At 39.6% G+C, this 26,719-nt stretch overlaps 1 protein-coding gene across 13 annotated transcripts in view; it reads left to right on the top strand.

Moving 5' to 3' along the window:
• The window catches only part of Ptprk (protein tyrosine phosphatase receptor type K), a 537,197-nt gene that overhangs the window by 276,651 nt on the left and 233,827 nt on the right, over positions 1-26,719 (top strand). For all 13 annotated transcript variants that reach the window (XM_036168740.1, XM_036168743.1, XM_036168741.1 and 10 more), the window contains exon 6: positions 16,681-16,855. In XM_036168740.1, the coding sequence (XP_036024633.1) occupies positions 16,681-16,855 (175 nt within the window). The remainder of the gene's footprint in view (positions 1-16,680; positions 16,856-26,719) is intronic.

Below are 26,719 nucleotides of genomic sequence, written 5' to 3'. Positions count from 1 at the left end.
TATGACTCAGATTTATTTGGCTATCTAGAGATTCATAACACACACTTCACTTTTAAATAATCTGACAAAAAAAATGTCAAGGTGTATAATTAATTGATACTGGTATTGGTGTCTAGTAACACCTCATGATTCTTAGGCTTCTCTGGACCATGGAAAAAGAAGTAAAACTAAGTTTTCATAATAAATATTTTGAAAAACAACTAAGACAATAGCAGTCTGATACGGACTGACAGACACTCAGTTTAAGAAAGTATTCTGAGCATTTCAAGAGGGTACATGGAAGGGAAGCTGTGTAAGTGGTTTTCTCTTTTTCTTTCTCTTTTTCACAAGTTTGTGTTTGGGAGTTCATTGTAGAGCTGACATTTGGACATCTGCCTTGTACATGTGAAACCCTGAATAAATCCTCAGTGACTGGATTGTGGTTTGACATACATGTTGGGGAAACGCACATGTCCTGAAGCTTCAAAAGCATCAGTGAATGATCTGTACAGCATGGAATTATTTTGCCTTCAGAGGAAGGATTGAAAGTCTTGCTGTCTCTCTTAGGTGCTGGGAGGGGGCACGGTGGGCCATGTGTGCCAGAGGCAGTCCTAAAACTGGGAGACTAGAGCTAGAAAAGATGCCCATTTAGCTGAAGATTTAAAGGTAGTTGTAATAATATCTTTATCATCTGGACTACACCAACTATCCTGTGTGTGTGTGTGTGTGTGTGTGTGTGTGTGTGTGTGTGTATGTATGTATATATTCAAGTTGGTGTATGTAGAGGCAGAAGTCCATATGTGTACATGTTTTTGGAAGCTGGATGTAGACATTGGATGCTGTCTTTAATTGCTCTCTGCATTATTTGGAGACAAGGTCTCTCACTGAGCCTGCGCTTTCCACATTAGGCTGGACTGACTGGCTGGTGAGCCCCAGGTCTCCACCTGCCTTTTCCTCTCCAGTGTTAGCACTTGAGACATGTGCTGCCACAGCCCCCTTGATGTTGGTGCAGATGTTCTACACATAGCTTCTCAGGCCTGGGAGGCAAGTGCTTTCCCAACTTCTGATCTGCTGATAGTCTGCTTCTGTCTACATCACACTAAGGAAAGGGATTTGGTTTGTTTAGCATTTGCAATCCCTGGGAATGCCAGTAGATTTCTTAAAGACAAAACATTAAAAGTTAAATTTGTCTCTTGGGCACAGATAAGGGGGACTTATTTTACTGTATTCTTCAGTGTCATGAAATTAGCATTACTGATACTTAACTAGCATCCAGGTATTTAGGGATGATAGTTATAGTGCATCATCATTAAATGCAAATGTAGTATAATGTCTAGCATTATGCAAGGTGTTTGGGTGTCACCTGAGTCCTGTATCAATCCTATTAGATGTGACCACAGGTGTACATCATATTATGTCAATCCACTTGTCACTACTTTTGTAATTTATTTGATTTGTAGTCATTATAATATGCTCTTTTGGGCCCAAATTTGAAAAGGATAAAAGGCTCTCTTCCTTTCTCTCATGATGCTAATTCTTCCCATCTATACATCGGGAACTATGATACTTTATCCCAGGGAGCATAGCGTATAATGGACAGTCTGTCTTATGGACTAAATGCTAAGGCCTTTTTCTCTTTATCTCTCAGTCTACCAAAGTAAGTGGTTTAAGAAAGAATTTCAGACGTATTTTCTAATCATTCTGCCTCATTCTTATTTTTCCATTACAATGGGAACATTGGTTGATAGTTGGTATTAGCTACAAGACCAATAGTCTGTTCTTGGGAACCAGAAATGGTTCCGCAGTCTGCCACTGGTTCTATGCTCCAGGATTTAATGTGACATGGAAATAAAAAGGGTTTTGTATCCACAGACACCAGCTGCCTTGTGGCAACAAAGACTTTCTAGACCGTGCTGGTCCGAGTGGGCTACAGTCAAAATACTGTACATTTTTGTTGTTTCCTATTCTGTGGACTGGCTCATTTCATTATGGTTTCTTGAAATTTTCCTCCTGTCAATTTTCAAGCAATAATGATAGAAAAAATGCTCTTTGGAAGTTTTTCTCTGTTTTATTTACTCGTCCCCTCTTTAGACTCTGTATTGGCCACAGAAGGTGATTTTGTGTCTTTATTTCCAAATTTGACATTGGCGTTGTGTGGTTCTCCAGCCATGCACAAGTTCACCTTACTTATTAAAAAGCTGTTCAGCATTTTTTATATCACCACACAAACCTCCTTAATGTTGTTCTCTCAAGTTACTCTTTATACCCAAGAAGATACTACAATATACCATTTACATAGTTGAGTGATGTTTTCAGAGAAAACATTTTTTAATGAAATAACTATTGTATGGGTGTTTTGCCTTTGTAATTTCCGTAGACAGGGTCCCATTATATTGTCTTGCCTGGCCTAGGGCTCACTACGTAGACTATGCTAGCTTGAACTCACGTAAACTTGCCTTCCTCTGCTTCCTAAGTGTTGAGATTAAAGGTGTGTACCCCAAACTAGGCTTGTTTTGACTTTATGTATTTCTGTGGACCACATGCATGCTGGGTTCCAGAAGAGGCCAGAAGAGGGCATTGCATTCCCCGTACTGATGTTACAGATAGTTGTTAGCTGGTCTGTGGATGCTGGAAATTGAACCCAGATTCTCTGGAAGAGCAACAAATGTTCTTATTCACTGAACCATCTTAACAGCCCCTTTAATAAAACGTTTTTATAGTAGTAATATGTAGCAGTTAACCACTTAAGACTGACTGGTCCATATCTGTCTGCCTGCATGCCTGCCTATCTATCTATCTATCTATCTATCTATCTATCTACATATACATATACATATACATATACATATACATATACATATACATATACATATATATATGTCTATCAAAATTGGTTATTACTTCAAAGACTTTATGTATATGTGTATATATACATATATTTATATGTATTACACATACATACATATATGTGTGTATATATATATGTGTGTGTGTAATTGGCTATTACTTCAAAAACTACTCATCTTTTGCCAACCGTAGTAAAAACACAAGTAAACAGGAAGAATTGTGACTCCATGATGAGGCCATACATGCTTAGTCATGTGAACAGATGCTACTTTTATTGAGGGAAGAGAATAACATGTGATGGTACAGGAGACCAGGGCTGGAATTCTCACCTCATTTCTACCCTTGTAACCTAGTTAATTGTGATGGGCTTCAATATCAGTGGCCTCTCTGGGCCTTGATTTCCTTATCTATTAAAGGAGATGTTTGGTGGAGATGAAAATCCTTTCCAGCTAGGAACCATTAAATGAGGTCTTTCTATTATTTGTGGTGATCTGAAATGTGGCCTTGATAACCTCCTTTTGTTTGATGGAATAATGTAAAAATTTTATACTGTTAGTTTTCTGTGAAAAGAGATGGTCTCTTAAATTAACTTTCATTGTATGAAGACGTGCTGAAAATGTCTGCCCAGAGTCCCAAGAATGAATGGACTTGAATCAGCGCAGTGAAAGGTTGCCACATTCTCTCACAGAGGTAGTGGAGGTGTGCCCTCCCATGGAGTAGGGGTGGAATAGTAAGTGGTGGCCACCTTCCTAGGTCCTGCACATGGTTCAGAGTACATTGTGTTGCTTCAGTTAGCAAAATGTCTTGTTATGAACTCCAGTAACAAAAGCTGCAGCAGCTTCCAATATTCTGTTGTAAAAGAAAAGCTATGTTACGCCCCTCCCCGAAAGTATTTAACGTGATTCCCCATCATAATCGTCCTTTCCAGAATTCAAAAATGTGAGTACATCTGAGGCATACTGTCTACCTGTAGTTTCTAAGTTGTGATATTTATTTCTCAAATGTTTATGATCTGCAGTAGCATGTCTGTTAGGTAAGTTGAGAGTTGAAGGGGAGAGAAATCGTTATGAGATTCTAAACAAACCCAGGGCATCTTTCTCGGTTTCTATTACGGTGATTGTAGGAGCTTAGGTGATTATGAATCTATGGAGTTCTCTAACTGGTGTTTGAAGATGGTTCTTCATCCTAGGTATATAGAAAACTGTTACAAAATGTACAGCTCAAAGTGACCTCTTTGTCCACATGGAATAACCTCACTGTCCATAATGCAGCATGCTGGGGCACTTTTCGAAATGGTTCGCAGTCGACAGACTAGCACTTTAGTGAAATTATGAGGTTTTCTGGTGGACAGTTTTGAAAATGTGTGTTATGTATATTGTCATATGGTATAAAATATATTTTAAGACATAATAAAGGAGACAGAGGATAAAGCCTTCATTCCTGTGAAAAGTATCTCCCTCTCCTTTCACAAACCCCAGTAGTCATGTGTACTCTAAGCTTAAATGCTTAACAGTTTGCCAAATTAATGATATCAGCTTTTTTAAATGTAGACATGATTTTCATTCCATTACAATTTTTAAGCTTTTCGTTGTATTTCTAATGAACTCTAACTCTAGAAAATTGGTAGTCTACATTTTAAGGCTTATGGTAAAACTCAGGTTACAAGAATTAAGAACACCAGTAAAATTTTACATATACACTGAAATAATTTTAAGACATCTGCTTATATTCCTGAGACAAGATAGATAATGTTCATACAGGAAACTAATATGAGGTTACATCTTTTATAGGTTAATGTTGTTCATGTTCCTTTTTTATATGAATAGCAGATAAAGTGACTGAAGACAAAGTGAATAGGCCTGGGGTTTACATAGCTCAGTTGGTAGTCTGGTAGCCTAGAATGCATGAAGCCCTGCATGTAATCCTCAGTACTGCATAAGCCAGGCATGGTGACCCACACCTGCATGCTCAGTATTCAGTAGTGAAGGCAAAAACATTAGAATGTTGAAGTCCATCTAGGTAGGTTTGAGGCCAGTCTGACTTATGTGACTCCAAAAAGTTAACAAGTAACTTAGAAGCAAATGACCAACGTGTTGCAGCAGCATCTTTATACCTACTGACCCAAGAGATATTAAGACATGTTTGTTACATGTTTATTCACAATAATTAATAGTTTAAAAATTTAAAGGATCCTTAACAATAGAATGTGTGAACAGCTTGGTTTCCCTTCAAGCAACAGGATACTGCTTTAGTGCTTAACAATATAAAAGTGAATTACTAGCCCAGTGGTAGTGGTGCACACCTTTAATCCCAGCACTAGGGAGGTAGAGCCAGTTGGATCTCTGTGAGTTCAAGGCCAGCCTGGTCTACAGAGCAAGATTCAGGACAGGCACCAAAACTACACAGAGAAATCCTGTCTCAAAAAAACCAAAAAAAAAAAAGTGAATTACTGATGTGTGTAACAGTGCACACATGTATCTTGGTACCATGTATTTTCAGTAGGAGACAGATGAAAAATAATTCAGTACATATTATCTCACTTTCTTGTTCTTACAATGAAAGTTAATTTAAGAGGCCATCTTTTTCATATATAACTTTTAGGATACAGAAAATAAGAAATCCAAATAGCGGCTTTCTTTATAATTTTTTTTATGCTTTATTTGTTTTATGTATAAGTGTATCTTTCCTGTATGTAGATTTGTACACCATGTTTATACCTGGTGTCCATGGAAGTCAGAAGAGGGCATTGGGTCCCATAGAACTCTAGTAACAGATGGTTGTGAGCTACCTTCTTGGTGCTGAGAATCAAATTCAGATCTTTTGTAAGAGCACCGATTGCCCTTAACTGCTGAGCCTTTTCTCCAGCCCCAAATCCTGGTCTCATGTAGGAGATGAGGACTGGACTGGGCCTCAGCAACTTTCTGGTGTACCATGGACATCACAGAACTTGGATGGAATGTTGGGTCATTGGCTGTGCACCTGTAATCCAAATATTCTCCCTGTCTGATTCTCCATGTACACATTTTAACTAAATGAAATATAGTGGGTAGCAATTGACTAATCCACACTTGTTTCTCTAGTGTCCCACTTATTGGCAGTGCTAATCATTGTGTAGATGGCAATGACCCACAAGCCTTATAGGTGTCTTTGTAAGTCCTATCCACCTAAAATGACTTGTTTAAGTTCCAAAGAAATGTGTAGTTATTAGTCTCACCAAAGTATAAAGTCAGGTTGCCTTTGGTCTCCTGAGAATACCTTATAATGTAGGGATGGAGGAGGGCTGAGAGGGGTCATCCCGTAATGAATAAATGAGTATTCTTGCACGAAGGTCCAGTGTAAGTGGACAGCTACATGGCAAATCAAATAGAGCCCATTGCTGGAACATCTGTCACACCATATGCTTTGGCTTCAGGTTCCGTGTAAAACCTAAAATGCTAATGACTCCATCCATCATCACAGAGCTTGGCAGGCATGCATCATTGAATTGGGAAGGAAATTCAACACTGGCTTTATTGAATGGAGCAAAAATGTGTGGGTAGGTTTGGTGGCACCATTTGTTTTGGTGAGTTGAAACAAGGCTGTATCGTGTGCTACTGGTAATCTTAGGCAGACTGCAGTCAGAGCCTTGGCAATTGGGCCAATCTGTCAGTAATCGCCGCTAGCACTGGCCTGGTGCCTCTTCAGTGGGCCTGCCAAGACTAGGGAGTCAGCCACCACTTTGCCCTTGGTGAGGCACATTGCTGCTAATGTCGTGTGATACAGTGAGTTTCTCAGCCAAAGGAAATGTCATTCCTTATGGAGCAACAGATAATTTAGGCAGTGGCTTGAGAGTGGTAATTGAAGAGTGAAATTAGTAAAATGAGATGCAAATTGCTCTGAAAACATCTAGAGAGAGGCTGACCTCTTCAAGTCCCAGCTCCTTCCAGCTGTGAGTCAAAGAAAAGTGGTGGATCTGAAACTTCTGATCGTGCCATACTGGATCTGTTTGCCCAGCTGCCACAACTGCATCCCTCTACTGCACATGATTGTCTACATGTGAATGAAACTTTGAAACATGGGTTTCAGAAAATTGAGGGGGTAAAGCACAAAATCTTCCCCTGGCCAAATGTATCCCTGCCTTGTTTCAGATGGGACTTTGCCTTCAGCAATCTCCAAGAGCCCACATCAAAGCATCATGGAGGTTTATCTCTACTGTCCAAGAAAGCAGCATACCCCACTTCTAGAATTTTACTGTTCATGAGAGATACTACTTATTTAGAGAAAATACCTTGAGTTTTTGCATGAGGGAAGGAAAGTTTTCTGAGGAAATTAGTCTCTATCTTGATAGGATAGTTTATAGTAGAAAATTCATCCAAAAGTGATGAAGGGTATTTTTCAAAGCGAGCCTGATTAGACATGTTAATTCATGTTCAGTTTGCATCAATGCCATAAAAAGTTGAAAAGATAGAGAGAAATGTAATATATTGTAAACTGTCCAGATGTTTGAACTTTCAAACTTCTGACATTTGTCCATAATTGGCTTTGTGAGCGTCCTCAATAGGGCTGGAATACTAAAATAACAAAGATAGCATGTAGGTATCATGATTGGAATTAAATGTGAAAAGCTGATGTCAGGGTGGTCAAAGGGACAGCACACATGGTTCTGGAAGTTTGTGGAAGATGAAATGGGATTCATAAAATCTCAGCTTTTAGGGGTTAATATAAGCAAGATCCAATTTCTGATTTATACATCCCTAAAGTACAATAATCTGGTCTTAAGTTTGAAAGCCATGTGTTTGGTCATATAAGCTGATTTGAATTCTGAGCCCTTTAATTGTGGGGCTGACCAAGCTGCTGGAGAAGATATTAAAAGCATAGTTGGTGAGGGATCCAAGCACAGTCCAGGCTGCTCACACTACTGGAGGACATTTACACTTAAGGCTGCTTTTTAAACTAGGGCCTTTTAGCCTCAAAGGATGAATTCAGAAGGAGAGAAGGATCATACCGCATCACTGATCATTTCAGTGAGGAAAATGTGCGGCAAAGACTGGGATGTTTGGTGAGGCCATTAGCCTTGGCCGAGCCCAGGAAGCTAGCGCACACAAGAGCCATGGAAGTGAAGTTGGGTGGGTGATGGCTGTTGCCACAGGGTTAGAAGGCAGAAAGCAGACGTTTAGTTGTACGAAGCAGGGCAGCAGTATAAGAAAGACCATATTGAAGGGTCACTGTGAGGAAAGGCGATAAATAAAATGAATGGCAAGACTGGGCCATGAGCATGGGCAGAATTGGAAGTAGCAACGGCTGCTGTTGGCAGTACTGACATCAGGCAATAAAGGACTCTGACTGGGCAGTGCAGTGTAATCGGAAATTCTGCGGGAGGCACGGATTAAAGAAGACAGATGGGTTTGGATCCAGTGGGTAGCAGTTAACAGATTTGGAGGAAATGGGAATGCTCTACAGTATAATTCTCCAAACCTCACGGTTTAACTTTTGTAGTTAGTCTGTTTTTCATTTTCTGGCTTGAACTGACTTGTTTCTAGAACCACTGACTACTCTTACTCTTTTTTGGTAATTGCATATAAATGATCTTAAATAAGAGTGAAAGGTGAGGCCTCCTACTGGATTTTGGCTCTTTATCCACAGTTTGTGAAGCTTGTGGCTAATTAAAGCCTTGGATGGTCCTGGTATTACCCATGAAATACATTCCCCCCTTTTGGAAAACAATGCCTTTGCTTCTGAGTCTGTGGTCTCAGGCTCAGACCTTGAATAGGAATGAGAGTAGTTTAGACCTTGTCATTCATACTGTCCTAACTTCTTGTTGCCTACCTCGACCCGAATTGATAGATGGAATCTAGCCTGCTATTTAATTATAATTGACTCTGTTTACTGTCTCATTAAACAATAGTGATTCTTCTAGGTACCTCCTGCTGTAAAGAGAGTTCTGTTCCACCCAAGGGGCTTTGAACTTACTAGTAGCTAATAGCCATCACCTTAAAACGCCCAATTTTTCCCCTTGGGCCATTTGATTATTATAGTTCACACACTGTATCCTGCCTTCTTGTCTTTGTATAAAGCACCTTGTGTGTAAATTTTGAGCTAAAGTCACTAGCCATGGATCATGGATCAGGAAATTTATTTTTGATATTTTAGCGTCTTGGATGCGTGTGTGCCGTGCTGAGCTGTGAGCACTGGAAAGTTTCATCATTGGCAAATTTTAGGGGTATTACTCTTTTCTTTTTGCAATTGCTGCCTTCTTTATGGAAAGCTCAACAATGGATTTTTAAAATAGTTCATATAACCTAGGTGAATGTCGAGAAACTACATAAAGTAGTATAAATGCATTATATATGGCATATGCTTTACTTCCTTATCTCTGCTAAGGTTTCTTCTTATCAAAGTCTGCAAATAACAATTATCCCTCTGGACATGAAGGTAGCACCCATGTGATGGGGGGTGGGAGGAGCTGGCAGAGTATTTTCCTGTCCCAACTTTCCTAATAAGCCACTGTGATTACCTGTCAGAATGTAACAACATCTTTCCTTCTTCCCTTGGGAAACTGTGATATTATCCTATTTCATTTTAAATCCCCCCTTTTTTGTATTTAAAAATTGCTTATTTGTAAAATTAGCATTCAAAGTAATACATTTCATTGTGGCATTTGTATACATAATTTATCTTTGTTGATTCTCCCAATCTGAAAAGCAGATCAATGAGTAGCTCTAATATTTATGAGATTATTTTATAATACAATAAAATATACATGGTGAAAGCCACCCTAATTAAAATACATTGTGGCTCTGATTTGTTTGTGTGTGTGTGTGTGTTGGGGGGGGGGCTCGGGCACATGTGTCCCTTTTTGTGTTGAGTATAGATGTGTCTGTGTGTGTCACTGTGGGAGGCAGAGGATAATCTAGCCTTTCATGACTCAGAAGTCATCTATATTGGCTTTTGAGACATCATCTTTTCCTTGGTGGTCCCTGAGTAGGCCAGGGTGGCTTTCTTCCCACTGGTGCTAGGGTTATAGGTGCATGCCACCATGCCCTGCTTTTTCTTTTTAAACAAGAGTTGGGGGGCATTGACATTATATCTTCATGCTTCTGCAGCAAACACTTTGCCTACTGAGCATCCTCCCCAAATCTCAGTAAATTTTGGGAAGACAGAAACCACACAGGTCAAGAATAAGCAGTGCCAGCAACCCCTGGGGCATCTTCCATTTATTCCAGCCAGGGCTAATTAATTTATATCCTTCTTTCTTTGTCTCTAGAAACAGCCACCCATCCCTTCTAATTATATGTGTATGAGTATGTGTGCATGTTTGTGTGTGTGTGTGTGTGTGTGTGTGTGTGTGTGTGTGTGTGTGTGTGTATGAATGAGAAAGAGGAGGGAGGAAGGGAGGATGGAGTGCTTATATGTTCTTGTGTTCTTGTACAATCTAGGGTAGACTTGTATTACTGAATTACAATCCCGAGCCATCACTGACATGACATTGAAATATGTCCCTGCTCACTGTAGTGTAGCTTTAGTGATTTCAAACAAATAAGCCCTTTAATCTGTAGGTCTGTCTCCTTATTTTCTTTTCATCACTTTAGGTCACCATCGTTCCATTTCCTCTGTATTTTCCAGGAATTGGGCAGTCAGATCCAGGGTCAAATTTGATCCCTGGATCGCAGTGTAAGTGGTACCTGCTATGATAGCAGAAGGTGCAAATGGCCTCATCCTTCATTATTTTAGCACTGCTGTCCCTTAATGCTCTTAATTCCTTGAGTTGAAAGTGATGATTTTTTTTTAAAACTTCGTTTTTGATTTTGTTTCTTTTCTGTTTTTTTTTTCCTGTGATTTGCCTATTTTTAAAACAAGCATCCAAAATAATATATTTCATTATGTTATTTTCATACATAATTTATTTTTGTTGATTCTCTGTCTTATTCTCTGTTCTTTTGCTTCCCCTGTACCCTTCCATGCCTCTCTGCTTTCATGTAACATGTGTTCAAATACATGCCTATCACATACTATGTGATGATTAATCTCAATTTCAATTTGATGAGATCTGGATTTGCCCAGGAGATGCTCCTGCAATGTTTGCTTCATTTGTTAGTTCTCAATATAGCAAGTTGGTACTTTGCCATCCCCTAAAAATGAATGATTTTGTTTTTTTCAGTGTTATAAGCTCCTGCATTTAAAAATATGTCCTGGGCAGGGCGGTGGTGGTGCAGGCCTTTAATCCCAGCACTTGGGAGGCAGAGCCAGGCAGATCTCTGTGAGCCTGAGGCCAGTCTGGTCTACATATTGAGATCCAGGACAGGCACCAAAACTACACAGAGAAACCCTACCTGGAAAAGAAAATGTCCTGGTTAGCCAGGTGGTGGTGTTACATGTCTTTAATCCCAGCTCTTGGGAAGCAGAGGCAGATGGATCTCTGTGAGTTCAAGGCCAGTCTGGTCTACAGAGGAGTGAGTTGAGTTCTAGGATAACCAGGGCTACACAGTGAAACCCTGTCTTGAAAAACCAAATTGTGTGTGTGTGTGTGTGTGTGTGTGTGTGTGTGTGTGTGTGTGTACATATATGCCTGCTGGTCCCAGAATTGTTAAGCAGGAACTACCTTGCTACCTAGTTGTGGCTACGAGTATTCTGTGTTTGCTCCAAAGTCCTTTTACCCTGACTTCAGTGGTCATGCAAGTTTCTTTGCTTCTGGCTTTGGGCAATGTTTTACAGTTCTTGCCAATAAGGAGTCATTTTCTTTTGCCATGGGACCACTCTCTCCCCCCCCCCATTGGTAAATTGCATATCAGTGTAATAATCCTGGGTTTGAGAGATCTCCCCTGCTAGACCTTTTCAATAATAAACATAGAGACAGGTGCAGGCATGTACATACACATACATATTTGAAAAAAAAAATGTTTCCCGAATTCATATTGAGTTTTCAAATTAAAGTCTAAAGATTTTTTTCTCTGTGTCTCTATTGCATCTTATTTATTACTCACAGATTTTGTTTGTATTTTGTATATATGTTTTGTTTATTTTGAGACAGGGTCCAGGTTCCAGGGTAGCCTAAAATTCCATTGTTCCACAACATAGTTCTGAAAGACCTTGAGGTCTCTCAGTGCTGATACCCAGGCACCATTTCTGTGGCGTGTGGCTGTGGTAAAACATTCATACCCTGGATGCATGCACTCCTGTCACAGAGGGGGGATCACCATGCTCCAGGAACCACACAGTAGCCATCTTAAGTGACCATGAATGGAGATCCACAGGATAGAGAAAGGGTAGCAGTGGGATGATCCTGGTCCTGGAAGCCGCTCCCCCAAATTACTCCGTGCCTGCCAGTCTGGAGAGAGACTACATCTCACTCTGGGAAAGAAAGAAGTGGCATGGCCGAGTACACGAGAGCCTTTCCATCATGCAGAAACCCTGCGCCATCCTTGCTAAACCCCCAGCAAAGTGGTCATGGCAGGCCAGGCCAGGCTTCAGTCCCCAGAGCATGACATCATCAAGCTGGTGGACGATAAGAAGAACTGACGGGGTGGTGTCACCAAGTCCCTGCTGGATCAGACCCAAATGTTAGTTGTCTGTGTTCTGAATCTCCAGGAGACATTCAAGTCCATGGTCATGTCATTGTTGTTGGACTTATCTGTCCCCTGGGGGTTTCGAAGGAAAACCAGAGAATCTACATTTCTCAGGCTCATATTGCTGAAATGGAAGGGAGGGGACATTCTGACCAGTGGTATAGACTTCACTTCTTTATCACCCAAGAGTGGATTGTTTTCTTGGACACACGTCTTCTCCATCTTGGGCCACCTCTTTAGTAACAACAGCAAGGCAAACTACCTTCAGTGGTCCAATCAGGCCAGAGACCCATAGCCTCTCTGTAGTCAAGCTCTCTTGGTAGGCTTTCTTTGGATTGGCAGCCCCAAAATAATTACATGGAGACATTAATTATGAAAGCTTGGCCTTTAGCTTAGGCTTGTTGTCAACTACCTCTTAGAACTTAAATGAACCTGGTTTTTTTAGTCTACCTTCTGCTACGTGACTCATTACGTTTCCATCATTTACATCCAACTTATGTGTCTTGCTGGCATTTCTTGCACACCTGATTCATCTCCCGAGTTCCTCTCTCTCCCTTGAAATCCCACCTAATCTCTCCTGCCTAGCTATTGGCCATTCAGCTTTTTATTTTCCATTCAGAATGATACATCTTCACACAGTGTACAAATATCCCACAACACCTCTCTCTATCTTCTTTACTATGTGCTACATGGCCCCTGAGGTGCTTGACCTGAGTCTGTACAAACGTAGAATGTTCAGCATCAGAAGGGACAACAGTGTGAAGTATGGTGAAGTCAGTGATAATGGTGTTCAGTGTGGGGATGTTAGTGATGATGAATGTACCTCTCTGGTTGTGTTTTGACGATGAGGAGATTACGTGTGAAGGTGCATGTGAACTCTCCTTTCTGGGAGCCTAAAATTGTTCTTAAAAATGACTTTCGGGGGTTAAGACTAAAAAGCAAATGTCCTTGGACTCCTGATGCACTTGTTTCAGCCTCCCGGTTGGAGTGCTACAGGCATGCCCACCATGCTTGGCATCTTTTGTTATTCTGGGTATTTTTGTTAATTTTTCTTTTCTTTTTTTTTGTTCAATGCATTACATCCTGACCACAAGAAGTGGACTGACTGTCACACTGAGGGAATGTTGGGCAAAAGAGACCTCAAAGCCTGCCTCTACAGTGACACACTTCCTCCAACAAGGCCACACCTCCTAGTAGTGCCACTCCCTTTGGGGGCCATTTTCTTCCAAACCACCATACATGAGTAATTGTGATTCATGAGGAAAATATCATGGAGCTTGGAACTGGTCTTGTATGTATTAAGTACTGAGGGAGAAAGAACATTCCCTGTGCTCAGAAGAATGCCTTTTAACAGCATGGGATTCTGAAAGGCATTGTAGAGACTTAGAAGGAGAGTGTGTGCTCTTGTGATAGAGGATCAGGGAGGCAGGACCCACAACAGAAATGGTTATTGCAGAATCGATGAGAATGAGTGACAAAAAGAAAGGCAGCAAACACTGTTAGCCTTGCCAGAAGATAAATGGGAGAACTACAAGGGGGTGGGCTCCTGGGAGAGCAGTGCTGAGTCATGTCTGCCTTCCAATGAGAGATTGCATGGAGATGGTGTGCTAATTGAAAAGGAAAGGCATCTGAGATTTGCGTAATGGAATGACTCTTTGTTTATGTGTGTTGTTGAATGAAAAAGAATTTAGGCTGAATTTCTGGGTTTATATTTCAGGGCTATTGAATATAAGCTGATCTTTCTTTATTTCTTTTGATCACTGTTTTCTCATCCCTTATCTCCTCCTAGAGCATTTCCACATTCTCACCCTTTCAACCCCCAACAAGGAAACAAAAGAAAGAAAATTAAAGTGATATATCTCTTTTGTAGTATACAGAAGTTCACAAAAACATTTCAAAATGGTCATTCATGTACTCACGCTGTAATAGAAATAAATATTTGGTATTTGTGTGTCATACCTTGCATATGTTAAAGATCCCTCCCTCCCTCCGTTTCTCCCTCCCTCCTTTTCTCCCTCCCTCCTTTTCTCCCTCCCTCCTTCTCTCCTTCCTTTGTATACATACACATATATTACCAGCCAGTGGGATGTGGTAACCAGTGAGTGCTAAATAATTGTTAATTTTCAAGAACATTGCTGAGGTCCTGATACCACATTGAAAATTGGGAGCTGTTTCAACGTGAGCAATGAACAAATACTGTTAATAACACCATGGGAAGATTGAAGCACCAGTACTGTTTGTTTTTTTACTCCTTTGGGGGCCCACCACCCAGCTCCCAAATAATCACATAAAGACTTAGTCTTACTCATAAATGCCTGGCTTTATCTTGGCTTGTTTCTTGCCAGCTTTCCTTAACTTAAATTATCCCATCTACCCTTTGCCTCTGGGCTTTTCCCATTCTACTACATCTATAAATCTTGCTTCTACTCCATCACTTGCTGGGAGCTGGGTGGCTGGCCCCTGGAGTCCTCCCTCTTCTTGGGCTACTTCTTCCATTCTCCCAGATTTCTCCTTCTGTATATTCTTTCTGCCTGCCACCCATGCCTATCCCTTCTCTTTACTTGCTATTGGGTGTTCAGCTCTTTATGAGACCTTCAGGTATTTTAGACAGACGCAGTAACACAGCTCCACAGAGTTGAACAAATACAGCATTAACAAAAGGAACACACCTTAAAATAATCTTCCCCAACACACCAGCCCTTGTGCTTTGTATCAGCTCTGTCCTGCTCCCAGTTGACTTCCTTAACTCTTACTTCGAATCTATAGATTGAGACAAACTCTGAGAGGTTCAGATCTCCCTGTATTTTGACTGTTCCAAATGATGCCAAAGTCAATATTTCCATATATTTTTCTCGACCCCACTATGTGAATGATTCAAAAGTAGAAATCTAGAAGTGGAATTACTAGGATTGTACATTCCCCACTGTTCCCCGCCCCCCATTTTCTTATTTATTTCCTGCTGTTTTGTCTCTTAGGATAACCTTGAACTTCTGATCCTCCACCCTCCAAGTGTCAGGTGCAGGTATTGCAAATGTTCTCCTCCATGCCTGGTTTCTGTGGTGCAGGGATCAAACCTAGGCCTTACTAATGCTAGGCCAGTATTCTACCAGCTAAGCTCACCCCTAGACCTGTCTTTCATTTTCTTAAAGAGTAATCAATCGTTTTTTGAAATCGCTCCTAGTGTAGAAAGTCATCAGCAGGTCCATGCTGTGTTGCCTACATGTGATTCTTTGGTATAACATTCGATGTATGTAGTTTTAATCCCATGTATACTTAGAACTTCATCAATAAGTCATGAGCTTGAGCTCCTAACTAATTCTTTCTGTAGTTAGAGCTTTTCTTTGACAATTGTCTGGACTTGACATTTAGAGCTTTGAAAGTTTCGACTGATGGCTCCTTTCATCGTCCTTAGACATATGCCTTTCATCTTTTTACAGTCTGTCTAGGTTTTGACTGGTGGTTTATCAGTTTTCTTATTGAACTACAGATGATCTTTACATATCTTAGCTGCTTATCTTTTCGTTGTTATATTTTTTGACAAATACCTAATCTCAGTCTATGTTCCCCCCACTTTATTTATGATGTCTTCCAATGTATAGAAGTTATAAATTTTATTATAGCTGATAGTTACCATCATTTTCTTTATAGTTTATGCTTATTGGTTTTGTATAAGATACTGGGATATCATAAATATATTTCCTACTTTTTCATTTACAACTTGGCAGGTATGCTTTTAACGTTTAGGCTTTTTTTGATTACTTTTTAAAAAAATATTAATTGGGTATCATTAATCCTGAAGAGATAGTAGTTTGCCAAGAGCACAGATTTGGGGTTGACTCTCAATCATCAATCAGTATTTTATTGTCATTCTGTTGCAAGTACATGCTATGTATTTGGAATAAGAATGTGTATGGCATGGTCTTCATCTTCTTGGAAGATGACTGTCATATAATATGTGTAGGACATGGTGTGATATCCACAGCAGGTAACACCAGAAACAAGACTATCTTCTTTATCCATGAAGGGGCTGTGGCGCATTTTCTATGTTGCTGTCAGCTTTTGTGTTATTGCATATATTTTGCATAAATATGGAAAACTGAGGACATAGGACCAACTCTACATCCTTTAAGGGATTCCGATAGCATCTCCTTTACCCAATGGCATGACAAAGGTAAATATCTGTGGGGCTATGCAGGCATCTTCCAAATAGTTTAGCAGGCAGAATAATTTATCACAGATATCGCTTGCTGAGATACTTTAGATTTATGGCATGGTGAACAACCTGTTTCTGAAGATTGGATTCTGTTTGCAGAGACGGAATGGAGAAGACATACCCGTGGCCCAGACGAAGAACATCAATCATAGAAGATTTGCTGCCTCTTTTAGATTGCAAGAAGTGACAAAAACCGACCAGGATTTGTACCGCTGCGTAACTCAGTCAGAACGAGGCTCTGGGGTCTCCAACTTTGCTCAACTTATTGTCAGAGGTAACACTTTTTGCTTTTGCTTCATGAAATTGCATGTCTTTATTAGAACTGAGCAGGTCTGTAGACACAGGGGTTGGTTTTTAAACTCCAATAGTCTTGCTTACAAGTCAATATTCCATATCACTATCAAGATAATGGTAATGTCAAGTAAAGTGGAGATGCGTTTTAAAACTTGTTAGTTAGTTTACTAACCAGTGTCTCATCAAATGAAATATTATTTTTCCATGTTTAATGTGGAAACACATGTACAGTATTTTCTTCCATATTGCTTTACAGTTTTCATCCCAACTTAAGAGATGCTGCACCCTCTTGTTTGAGAAATTTTGCAGGTACTGCTACAGTACTTTAGTCCAAGAAATGTTGTGACAACAAGTCACAGTAAATATTTCAGGTAGAACTGTAAACATTTTCAGTAGCAAATCTGTATATTAAATAATCATTAGCTCTGGTCTTTTTATCAAATCATACAAAGTTAGAATGAATTTTTCCTAATCTTAAGTTAGAGGAACATGAGAGCTTGCCATATTAGGTATCTCTCTTTGGATTCAGAGAAAATATAGGCAAGGTCAAGATACATATTACCTTTATTAAGAATTTATGGGTCCTTATTTTATCTCGGACATTGATTTAGGTTTCAGGAATGCAGTGTAGAGAGAACACAGAGCTCCTATTAACATGACCCTTGACAGCGGGTACCTTAGGAATGTTCTGTAAACATGTGTAGCTTGTGATTGTGGTATGTATTTGGGTGAAGATTGCTTTTTTCATAAAAGTGGTTTCATAATTTCTTTTGAGGAGGTGATAAGGTGAAATAGAGAGAAAGGGAGAAATTTAGCTTCCTGAAAATTTAGAAGCAAAGTAGCTCTGTTGAATCAGGTATCAGACAGTCAGTCTTGACACAAGTGAAAATGTGAAGACCTCAACATGGAGACATTTGGCCAAAGTGATGAAAACTAGACTCTGAAATTGTACAGAGCAATAGGGGAGCCATTTGTGAATGAGACACACTTCTCTGAGTTACGGAAATGCAGGATGGGTAAAGTTTCTAAAGAGTCATGTAGATAGGAGAAAACACTGGGCAAAAACTTCAGACATGGGGCTAGAGAGATTGCATTGTGGTTAAGAGAGCAAATTGCTCTTTGTGAGGACCCAAGTTCATTTCCCAGCACCCACATTGGATGCCCCACAACTGCCTATAATTTGAGCTCCAGGGGATCCAACCACTGATGTCTGACCTCTTTGGGAAAGCACACTCACATGCAAAGACCCTCACACAATTCATGTATGTAAATAAAAATATAAATACATCTTTAAAAAAGAAAACAAAAAAATGCCATAGTTCAGGAGCTGAAAGAAAATGAGATGTACTCATAGCCCATTAATCTATTTTGTAATGCTTGATGATGAATAATTGTTAGAAATATTGTTTGGAGATGTACTTGATTCTCATACATTATTCTTTAATGACTATTGAGAACAGGAAATTAAAATTCAGGTTAGTTGATATTCCTTCCAGAACCATAACAATATAACACTTGGTGGAGACTGACTACACACCTGTGCTTCTTGTCTCTTAGTGATGAGTTCCTTCTCTACCACATCACGTTTCTCTAGCATTCACATTATCAACTAATCCTCTTCATCTCTTATATACTTTGCTGAGATCCTATAGCTCATTAAAAACAAAACAAAAGTTGATCTTTGTAGGATGAATATGCCCTTGTCTTCAATGCAGCCTGACTGAGGACTGCATTGTCTCATCTTACCTGCACAAGTTCATAGAATTAAAGACCCTTTTATGCAAAAGTAAAAGAACATTATAGTGTTTTACAGCCTGGTTCAGAAAGATAACTCTCTATACGTTTACACTGATGACTGCTTATCCATTTTTGTTGACGGTATTTCTGCCCCTCTCATGTGAGTCTAATTCATTGGTATGGGGCACCATTGCCATCTCTCTTGTATGATTCTAATTCTAAAGTCATAGATGTCTTGGGTATTCTTTTGGTGTTTCACAGGCTGGGTTTGCAGGGATGTGGGTCTGTTATTGACGTACCATGCTCCCTGCATCTCCCAAGTCCTGTGTGAGTAGTCAGATATACTACCTCGAAAAAAAACTGTTACCTGTTAAGGGCACTTAGAGTGTTTTTGCATACCCTAACTACTACAACACATAGTTAAATGTGTGATCCATTAGAGATATGTTATGTAGGAGCACATATACACAGTTACATATACACTTCTTAAGGAGGGGGCCCACACTGGACAAACTGGATGTTTTGTGTAAGGCAGGTGGTAGTTGTTTTATCCATGTCCTTTCCTGATACAGATGGGCCATACCTATTCATGGAAAAATTTTGCTCATTTATTTAAAAAAATTAGTATGTTGGGATTAGATCTTCAGTATTTGTAATACTTCTTTTTTTCATGTGTTTGTTTTTTGGAAGTGTTAGATATGAAATCCAGGGTATAGTACATGGTTTTCAAGCACGCAAGAACTAAGTTATGCCCTATTCCTTGTTACTTGATTTATAGGTAGATTTCTATGATTTTATTGGGGCCTTGTTTTCCTTAGTTGTTGACATATACATTGTTTTAATAGCATTTAAAAAGAATTCTTAAATTCCACACAAAATTTAACTTTTTCCCCCCTTTGATAAAAAAGTTTCTACTTTTTATCCATTTTACTGTAGATTTTGTATTGTATATGTGTTAAAGTATAATAGTGCTCTGGATGTGTTAGCTGCATTTTTGCTAACATAATAAATATCCATTTTGATAGTTTTGACAGGTTCACTCATTTTTGACATATTTTAGGATCTGTATCAAATGTTTGCAGGTGATGCGTGGCTTGTCGTATTATCTAAGAACCAATATAGAGAAACACATTTTTCTTATTTGTCCAGATATCCACAAAATAAATACTACAAACCAAAACCATCTCCCTGGGGGTCAACTGTCCTGATTGCTAACCAAAACCATGCCCCTGGGTGTCAGCTGTCATGGTACTGACACAATGGGGAAAATTCACCATGGTGACAGTTCATATCTCTCAGTGGCACATTTAAAACTGATGTCCTGCTGGATGGACACAAAAGATGGTAATTTTAAAGGAAATTTTTGGGGCAGTGATATGAATAGTCTTTAATGAGAGTTGGCGTGGTGTTGCCTGTTGTCGAACATGACCTATGGGTGAGAGTTTATTAGTGCATTTTCTCTTAAACTGGAAGTGACAAGGCATGCTTAAGGCTTTTTTTTTCTTGTTTGCTACTAGTGAAAATTTTACTGCAAAATCCTCATGCCGAAGAGTATTGATCTGTGTGTTCCCGGAGCCACGGGAATAGCAGAGTGGGATGGTGAACAGAATTTACTTTGCCATAACTCTGGCTTTGCTTCCAGACCATTTTGAGTAATGGTAACATCTGCAGCTTGCAGAAGCTGATCTTCATTGATGAAGAAGCTTTTGCTCATCTGAGACCAAGAGGAGGCATCTTTGCTTAGTGATGCTACAAGGTTCAGGAGCGCTGCCTGTAAACACGGTGCAGAAGGGGTGTTGGCCAGCCCCACAGTGACAGCTAGGCTTTGTGGATGACATTGTGTGTTGGTGCCTTTTCTCCTACTTTGTTTCACGTATGAGATTCTTCTGTCCAAAGAAATCACAGGCCAGTTTCCATCTGCTCAAAAAACAACCCACTGAACACTTAGCGAAAATTCTCTCTTACATTTTGCATTTCAACTTTTTACAATGTTTGTCTACATTTTACTTTTTTTCCATTTTCCTCTTATTTTGGGAAAGAGTCTCATGCACCTCAGGCTGTTTTTCAATGCCTTTCTGCTTCTCCAGCCACCAAATGCCACTTGCTGGGATTGTAGACATCTAGTACCTGCTACATATTTAGCTTTTAAACATTTCCTTTTCCATTGAGACAGGGCCTCACTATGTAGCTTGGCTGTCCTGGAACTCACTGTGGAGATGAGCCTGGCCTCAAACTCACAGAGATCTGCCTGCCTCTGTCTCCCGAGTGCTTATATTAAAGGCAGGCACCACCACCACCTGGCCAGCTTCTAATTTTTTTTTTTAAATTACATTTTTTTGTTGTCGTTTTAAAATCATTAGTGATTTGATTTTTAAATTTTGCAGTCTATTATTAGCCATTGCAAAATGCTCTGGAAATGAAATATATTCAGCTAATATATTTATCTATTCTTAGTGAATAAGTCAACTTTAGTTATGAGTAGGCTGATTCTAGGTTTCATTTACCAAAATTTATTGAATATTTGTATTCAACTTACTGGTGTTGGAAGTTAGGTGATTGATATTGATAGTCAATGTACGTCATGTGATGCACTCACTGACATTTTTGACTAGAGGGTGCAGAGGAACACTTCTGGGGTCTTTGATACAGTCATTAAGCATCTAGGTTCTTTGCATTTCACTCTGATTTGGGTTTGTATCGTAAGACCAACTATCCTCCCAGTTAAAGGACACTAGCATGATTAAATGCTCTCTGATCCCATCTACTGGGGATAAATAGAGCCATGCTGGAGGGGCATAATAAAAACAAAAAGTGAATTAAAATGAAAAGGCCCAAGAAAACCTGCTCCTTTGTATGCTCATTTTTAAAAGTTAATAATTTTTTAAATTAATACAAAATTAACTGTTGTAGGAGCTGGAAAGATGGTTCAGTGGCTAACAACACATGTTGCTCTTAAGGAGGCCCCAGGTTCAGTTCTCAGCATCTACATGGTAGCTCACAATCATTTCCTACTGTCGTCCCAGGGGATCTAATGCCCTCTCCTGACCAATGTGGGCACCAGTCACACAAATGGTACATAGATATGCATTCAGACAAAACAGTAATACATCTAAAATAAAATAAATGAATCTAAAAAAATTAAGAAATGGAATTTTAATGGGGTCATGAAACATAACTGTGGGTTGGAAACCAGCTAGATTCTTCAGTGCACCAAGAATGAACTTTTGTACTCAGTGCTCCAGAGCCTAAGCACTGTGTTCTGCATGGTTACTCATTCCATTTAGAGAGGCAGCAACCACAGCAACATTTCCAGAGAAGGTAGAGCAGGATGAATCTCCAGAAAGATACAGAGTTTGGAATATGGCAGTGTTGGAGAAGAGTCTGTCATACTAGGCAAGCAGCGAGAGGCCTCAGGTCACCAGGGAGCCCAGAGTTCATCCAGTCTGTGGTGTGATAGCAAACTCACTTTTCTACTACCATTTAGCACTTGTGGAGAAAAGTTGTCAACATTAACGCAGAATTTGGATGCGAATGTTAAGACTGTTTCTTATTGTGGTTATTTGTAGTTTTAAGCTTAACTGATTTCCTTTAGTAACTAGCATTATCGTTATGTAAACTCAGTAGTTTTCTCAAAATTAACAACCCAATGGTTTGGTTGAAGTAAAAGCAGCCAGGCTGGATGAGGCTAGAGGAGGGATGAGGAGTTTCCTGTTCCCTCTATCCTTTAGATGGAGCAAAATGGGGAAAGCATGTCCTTCTTCCAGGGCGTGAACCACTCTTTGCCTTCTTGGGTGAGCTGGCGGAGCTGTTGTTAAGTTTAGCTTGAAACATTTTTCACCTGCAAAATTGATCTTGTTTTGTCCAATGTTCTTTTTCTGGCTCTATCATCTCTCTGTGCATACTAGTTTAAAAAAAATCACTTCTAAATATTTCATTTTTCTATTAACAGCAAAGGCATTCGGGCAGTAGGAAGAATGACATACTTTACTAATACTCTTGCTGGCTGGTGGTTTCAAGGCCATGGAATTTCTAGCCAGAGCATCAGCAACCTGCTTAATGCCACAGTATATTGATTTGTAACCAGTTTTCATAGCATAGCTGTCAAACTTGTGAATTCATACAAAGATCTTTTTTCTTAATGGTGACTTGAAGATCCGCTTTCTTTACTTACATTGTGAAAACTAGTCAACTGGGCAGGAAGCCTGATGGGTTTTTTACTTTTTAAATTTTTTTTGGTTGTAATTTAAACATCAGCATTTTATAAAATCTGAACTATCATGAAAGTTGTAGAGCACATTGATAAACGATTTGTTAATTTTCCTTCTCTCTGATGCCCTTAGAAAGGGAAGGTAGACCGTACACTCAGCAGATATCAGTTATCAGTTGTTCCAAGAATATAGGAGATTTAATGTTTCATAGCTTAGTTTTTTTCTTTGCTACTATACCCTTGAAGATGATAAAGGAAACATTTAGAGTCTCCTCTCATTCCGAGTACCTACTTCTGATTCAGGTGTTTCATCGTTCAAGATGCCTGGTACACATCTAAATTCCAAATGAGTGAAAGTGCATCCTTATTTCAGGTACTGCATGGTGATATAACCAGAAAGCAGACATAGAATTGAGCTTCTCTTGTAATCATTTGGAGGAATGCTTTTCCAAATTTAAAAATATTAAAAGTTGTAATGGAATCTTCATCCATTGAAAAGTAACTGGGTTTTAAGTGTACTCTTTATCAGGAGTTGAGGTAACCTATACTATTCTGCCCATATCTGTACACCATTGTTCCCATCATGGTTGCCTGTTTCTCCTGATAGTTACTCTCTAGAATGGTGGGATGCAAAACACATGTTTTGACTGTGTCATCGCTGTCATTTTATTTACTTTCTCTAAGCTCATTTCAAAAATTAAAATGCAGCATGAATCTCCTCCCAAAGGGCACCTGCAAGTTTTTCTGAGGGCAATTCACTTGTGTGAAATAGAGGCAGTGTTTATCTGGGAGCTGCAGGCCAGTGCTCTTTGAAGTGAATCTTCAGGGAGTTTGGTTTTGTGGCCATTCTTCTTAAGAACTTGCAGAGAGGAAGCACACCATTGACATGCTAAATAATTATGTGTGGGGGTCTTGAGGGAATTTGATTTCTAAGCATAGACTGTAGGTCTTTACTCAGGAGCCTTTCAGCTCTGTGCTCTTGGAGTTTGTGATAAATGTAACTTGGACTGATGTCTATCAGGGGACTTCTACTTCTTGAACTAACAGTGTCTTGGGGCTTTAGAGCCTTATTCCTCTTCACTATTTTTTTTACCCTTTTCTCAACCCCAAAAGAAAACAACCAAGCCAGTTTGTGCTAAGGTTTCAGTCTCTCTGCCTTCCTTTGAAACTTCATTGGAAAACCAACTATCAGCTCTTATCAAGTCTGCAAGCAAAAACACCAAAAGATACAGCCACCTCTGCATTGGGACATTTATAATTTAATTCAATAGGAAAATACAGAATTACTTTCTTGGCATGGAATATTGACTTAGATTTTGGTAAAATTTATAATTGTATTAGAAAAAAAAAAGTCCCTAAGCAAATAAAAACCAAACCCAACAATAAGTGAAAAGCCCAACTAAAGCATTCATTGTAGTAAGCTCCCTTATTAAGCACTAATGTGGTCAATTATGTTACACTGTGAGAGTATTATAGGGTGTTAATTGAACAGAAGTCCTACAGCTGACCAACGGCAATCAGTGATGGCAGAGAAAGAATTCATCGTGTTGGAGGGTTAGTGGGTTAACATGGTGATTGAACGGTGTCGCTGTGAAGTTGTATTTCATTAGTTGTTCTCAAGTCTCTCCTATTTCTCCAGTACTTTGTCTTCACAAGAGTCACTAGCAACCACTCTGCCTATCAGTCTTGTACCCATGCATGGGTGGGCTTTTGTATTTAGTTTTTAGTTAGTATAAATCATTTGTCAGTTAAATGCTTGTGTCTTCTTAAAAGCTGGGTAATGTGCATCTGCTTCCTAGTACAGGCAACCTTTTATTAAGACTCCCAACACAGAAAACAGAAACACATTCAGAACCGTTACAAACCTAACCAGGAGAGCCATGCAAACGTGCACTTAGATGTTATGATAAATTCGTCCATCCTAACCTGTTTGGTTATTATCGTACCCTAGAAACCCATTTCCTTTCTGAGTTAGTATAGATGGGTTTTTGTCTTTTCTAGGAAATGGTGAGTTGAGCAAAATTGAAAGCAAGCCTTCAGGCCACTAATGGAGATAAACATTTACGTTTCTGTTCCAGCTCAGCATGGCTTTTGTTTACTTTAGAGTTAGGAAGTTTTCGAAAAAGGAACAGCTTTCCCCTTTTGGGGATTAAACACTAGAATTTGAGACGGGGCCCCTTACAGGGTGAATGGAAGAAAGGACAAAGGTGATCACTGCCATCCACACTCACATCTGCAGTGCCCTGGTGCTTCCCAGGGTTAGTGCCACTCTAATCTTTGTGTTTAGAGAAAGGATGCCCTGGAAATGTGTCCTCTTGCCAGGCTGTGGTGGCGCATGCCTTTTATCCCAGCACTCAGGAAGCAGAGCCAGGTGGATCTCTGTGAGCTAGGCCAGCCTGGGCTACAGAGCAAGATCCAGGACAGGCACCAAAACTACAAAGAGAAACCCTGTCTCTAAAAAAAACCACAAAAAACAAAAAACCAAAAACAAAAATGTGTTCTCTTCTCTTGAGAGGTATAGGGGTATAATTGAGAAGAAAACTCATGTATTCCAAGTTTTACTTCCTGAGCCTTAAACTAAAAAGACAAACGTGTGTTTTTGTTTGTTTGTTTGTCTTTGTTTTTGTTTTTGTTTTCTTATCCTGTTGCATGGTTTGGAACCATATTTAGATACAATAGCACAGAATCTGTGATTATATTAAAACAAAGCGGGGGAACCCCATAATAATCGCCTCTGTGTTTGTCAGGAAGGAGCCGTGCCACCATTTATATCTAATTATTCCACTCGCCCCTGGTAGATTCTGTCATCTTCAGTTACATAGAGGCACTTCCTTTTGTGACCTGCCATCTCTAAAGTGACTTCTCTTCATAGTAGGTTAAAATAATAAATCATGGCCACAGTCCTTTGCCATGCAAAAATGACAAAATGCCATTTCCCCGGAACACAGCTGGAAATTTCTTTCCTGTCTCCATAGTCCTTTATCTCCAGGAGCATACCAGCCCCTCTCACAGTCTGCTGGTACTGGAGTCTCCAATCCTTCATCTTTAGTCCTTTGTTTTGTTCTTTTTCTCTCCCTCAAAGGTAGCTGTTCTTTCATGATCTTATTTCATTCCAATTTGTAATCATTTGCTCATATGCCTAACATCCAAACAGCCATGGTTTCCTCATCTGAAATAGAATTAGTTAATTATGTACTTTCCCCTCTAAAGATGTGAAGTTGTGGAAAGATTTTTGTAGGAGGACTATTCTTGGTACATTTGTTCAGAACAAAGTCTTACACAAAGTTGTTGAGACCATAACACCAAAGAAATAATATGGGTTTTTCTGTTTGTTTGTTTGTTTTTAGGTTTTCAAGACAGGGTTTCTCTATGTAGCTTTGTGCCTTTCCTGGAACTCACTTGTTAGCCCAGGCTGGCCTAGAACTCACAGAGATCCACCTGGCTCTCTGTGCTGGGATTAAAGGCGTGTGCCACCACCACTGCCCAACTGAAATAATATGTATTAAATGATGATTTCCACATTTATCTGTATTTTATTTGAATGGGCTCTGGGTACCCAGTCCTCATTCCTTCTCACACACTATTTCCCACTGTCTCTTTACTTCTGCTGTATTATAGTTCCCTCCAGCTATACCAATTAGAAGATGTGCCAAGAAGAGAAGGCATAGAACACACATGTTCTTGAGGAGGAGGATTAAACATCAGCTGTAATAAGTGTTTCTTAGGGAAGAATCTGAAGGTGTACCAAAAGTTGTTTCTTAAGCCTTCCTGAGGTAGGGTGTGAAAACTGAAAAATGCACATATATTTGCTATTTGACTTGGAATTCCGAGAGGCTTAAATTAGGCGCTGTGTGTTTGTGTCCGTCTTAAAGGAGACGAGGATGGTCCATGGTTTTGAGC

Source organism: Onychomys torridus, chromosome 19 (genome assembly GCF_903995425.1).
Source record: "Onychomys torridus chromosome 19, mOncTor1.1, whole genome shotgun sequence".
Taxonomy (NCBI): Eukaryota; Metazoa; Chordata; class Mammalia; order Rodentia; family Cricetidae; genus Onychomys; species Onychomys torridus.
This window is presented reverse-complemented; position numbering and strand designations above follow the sequence as displayed.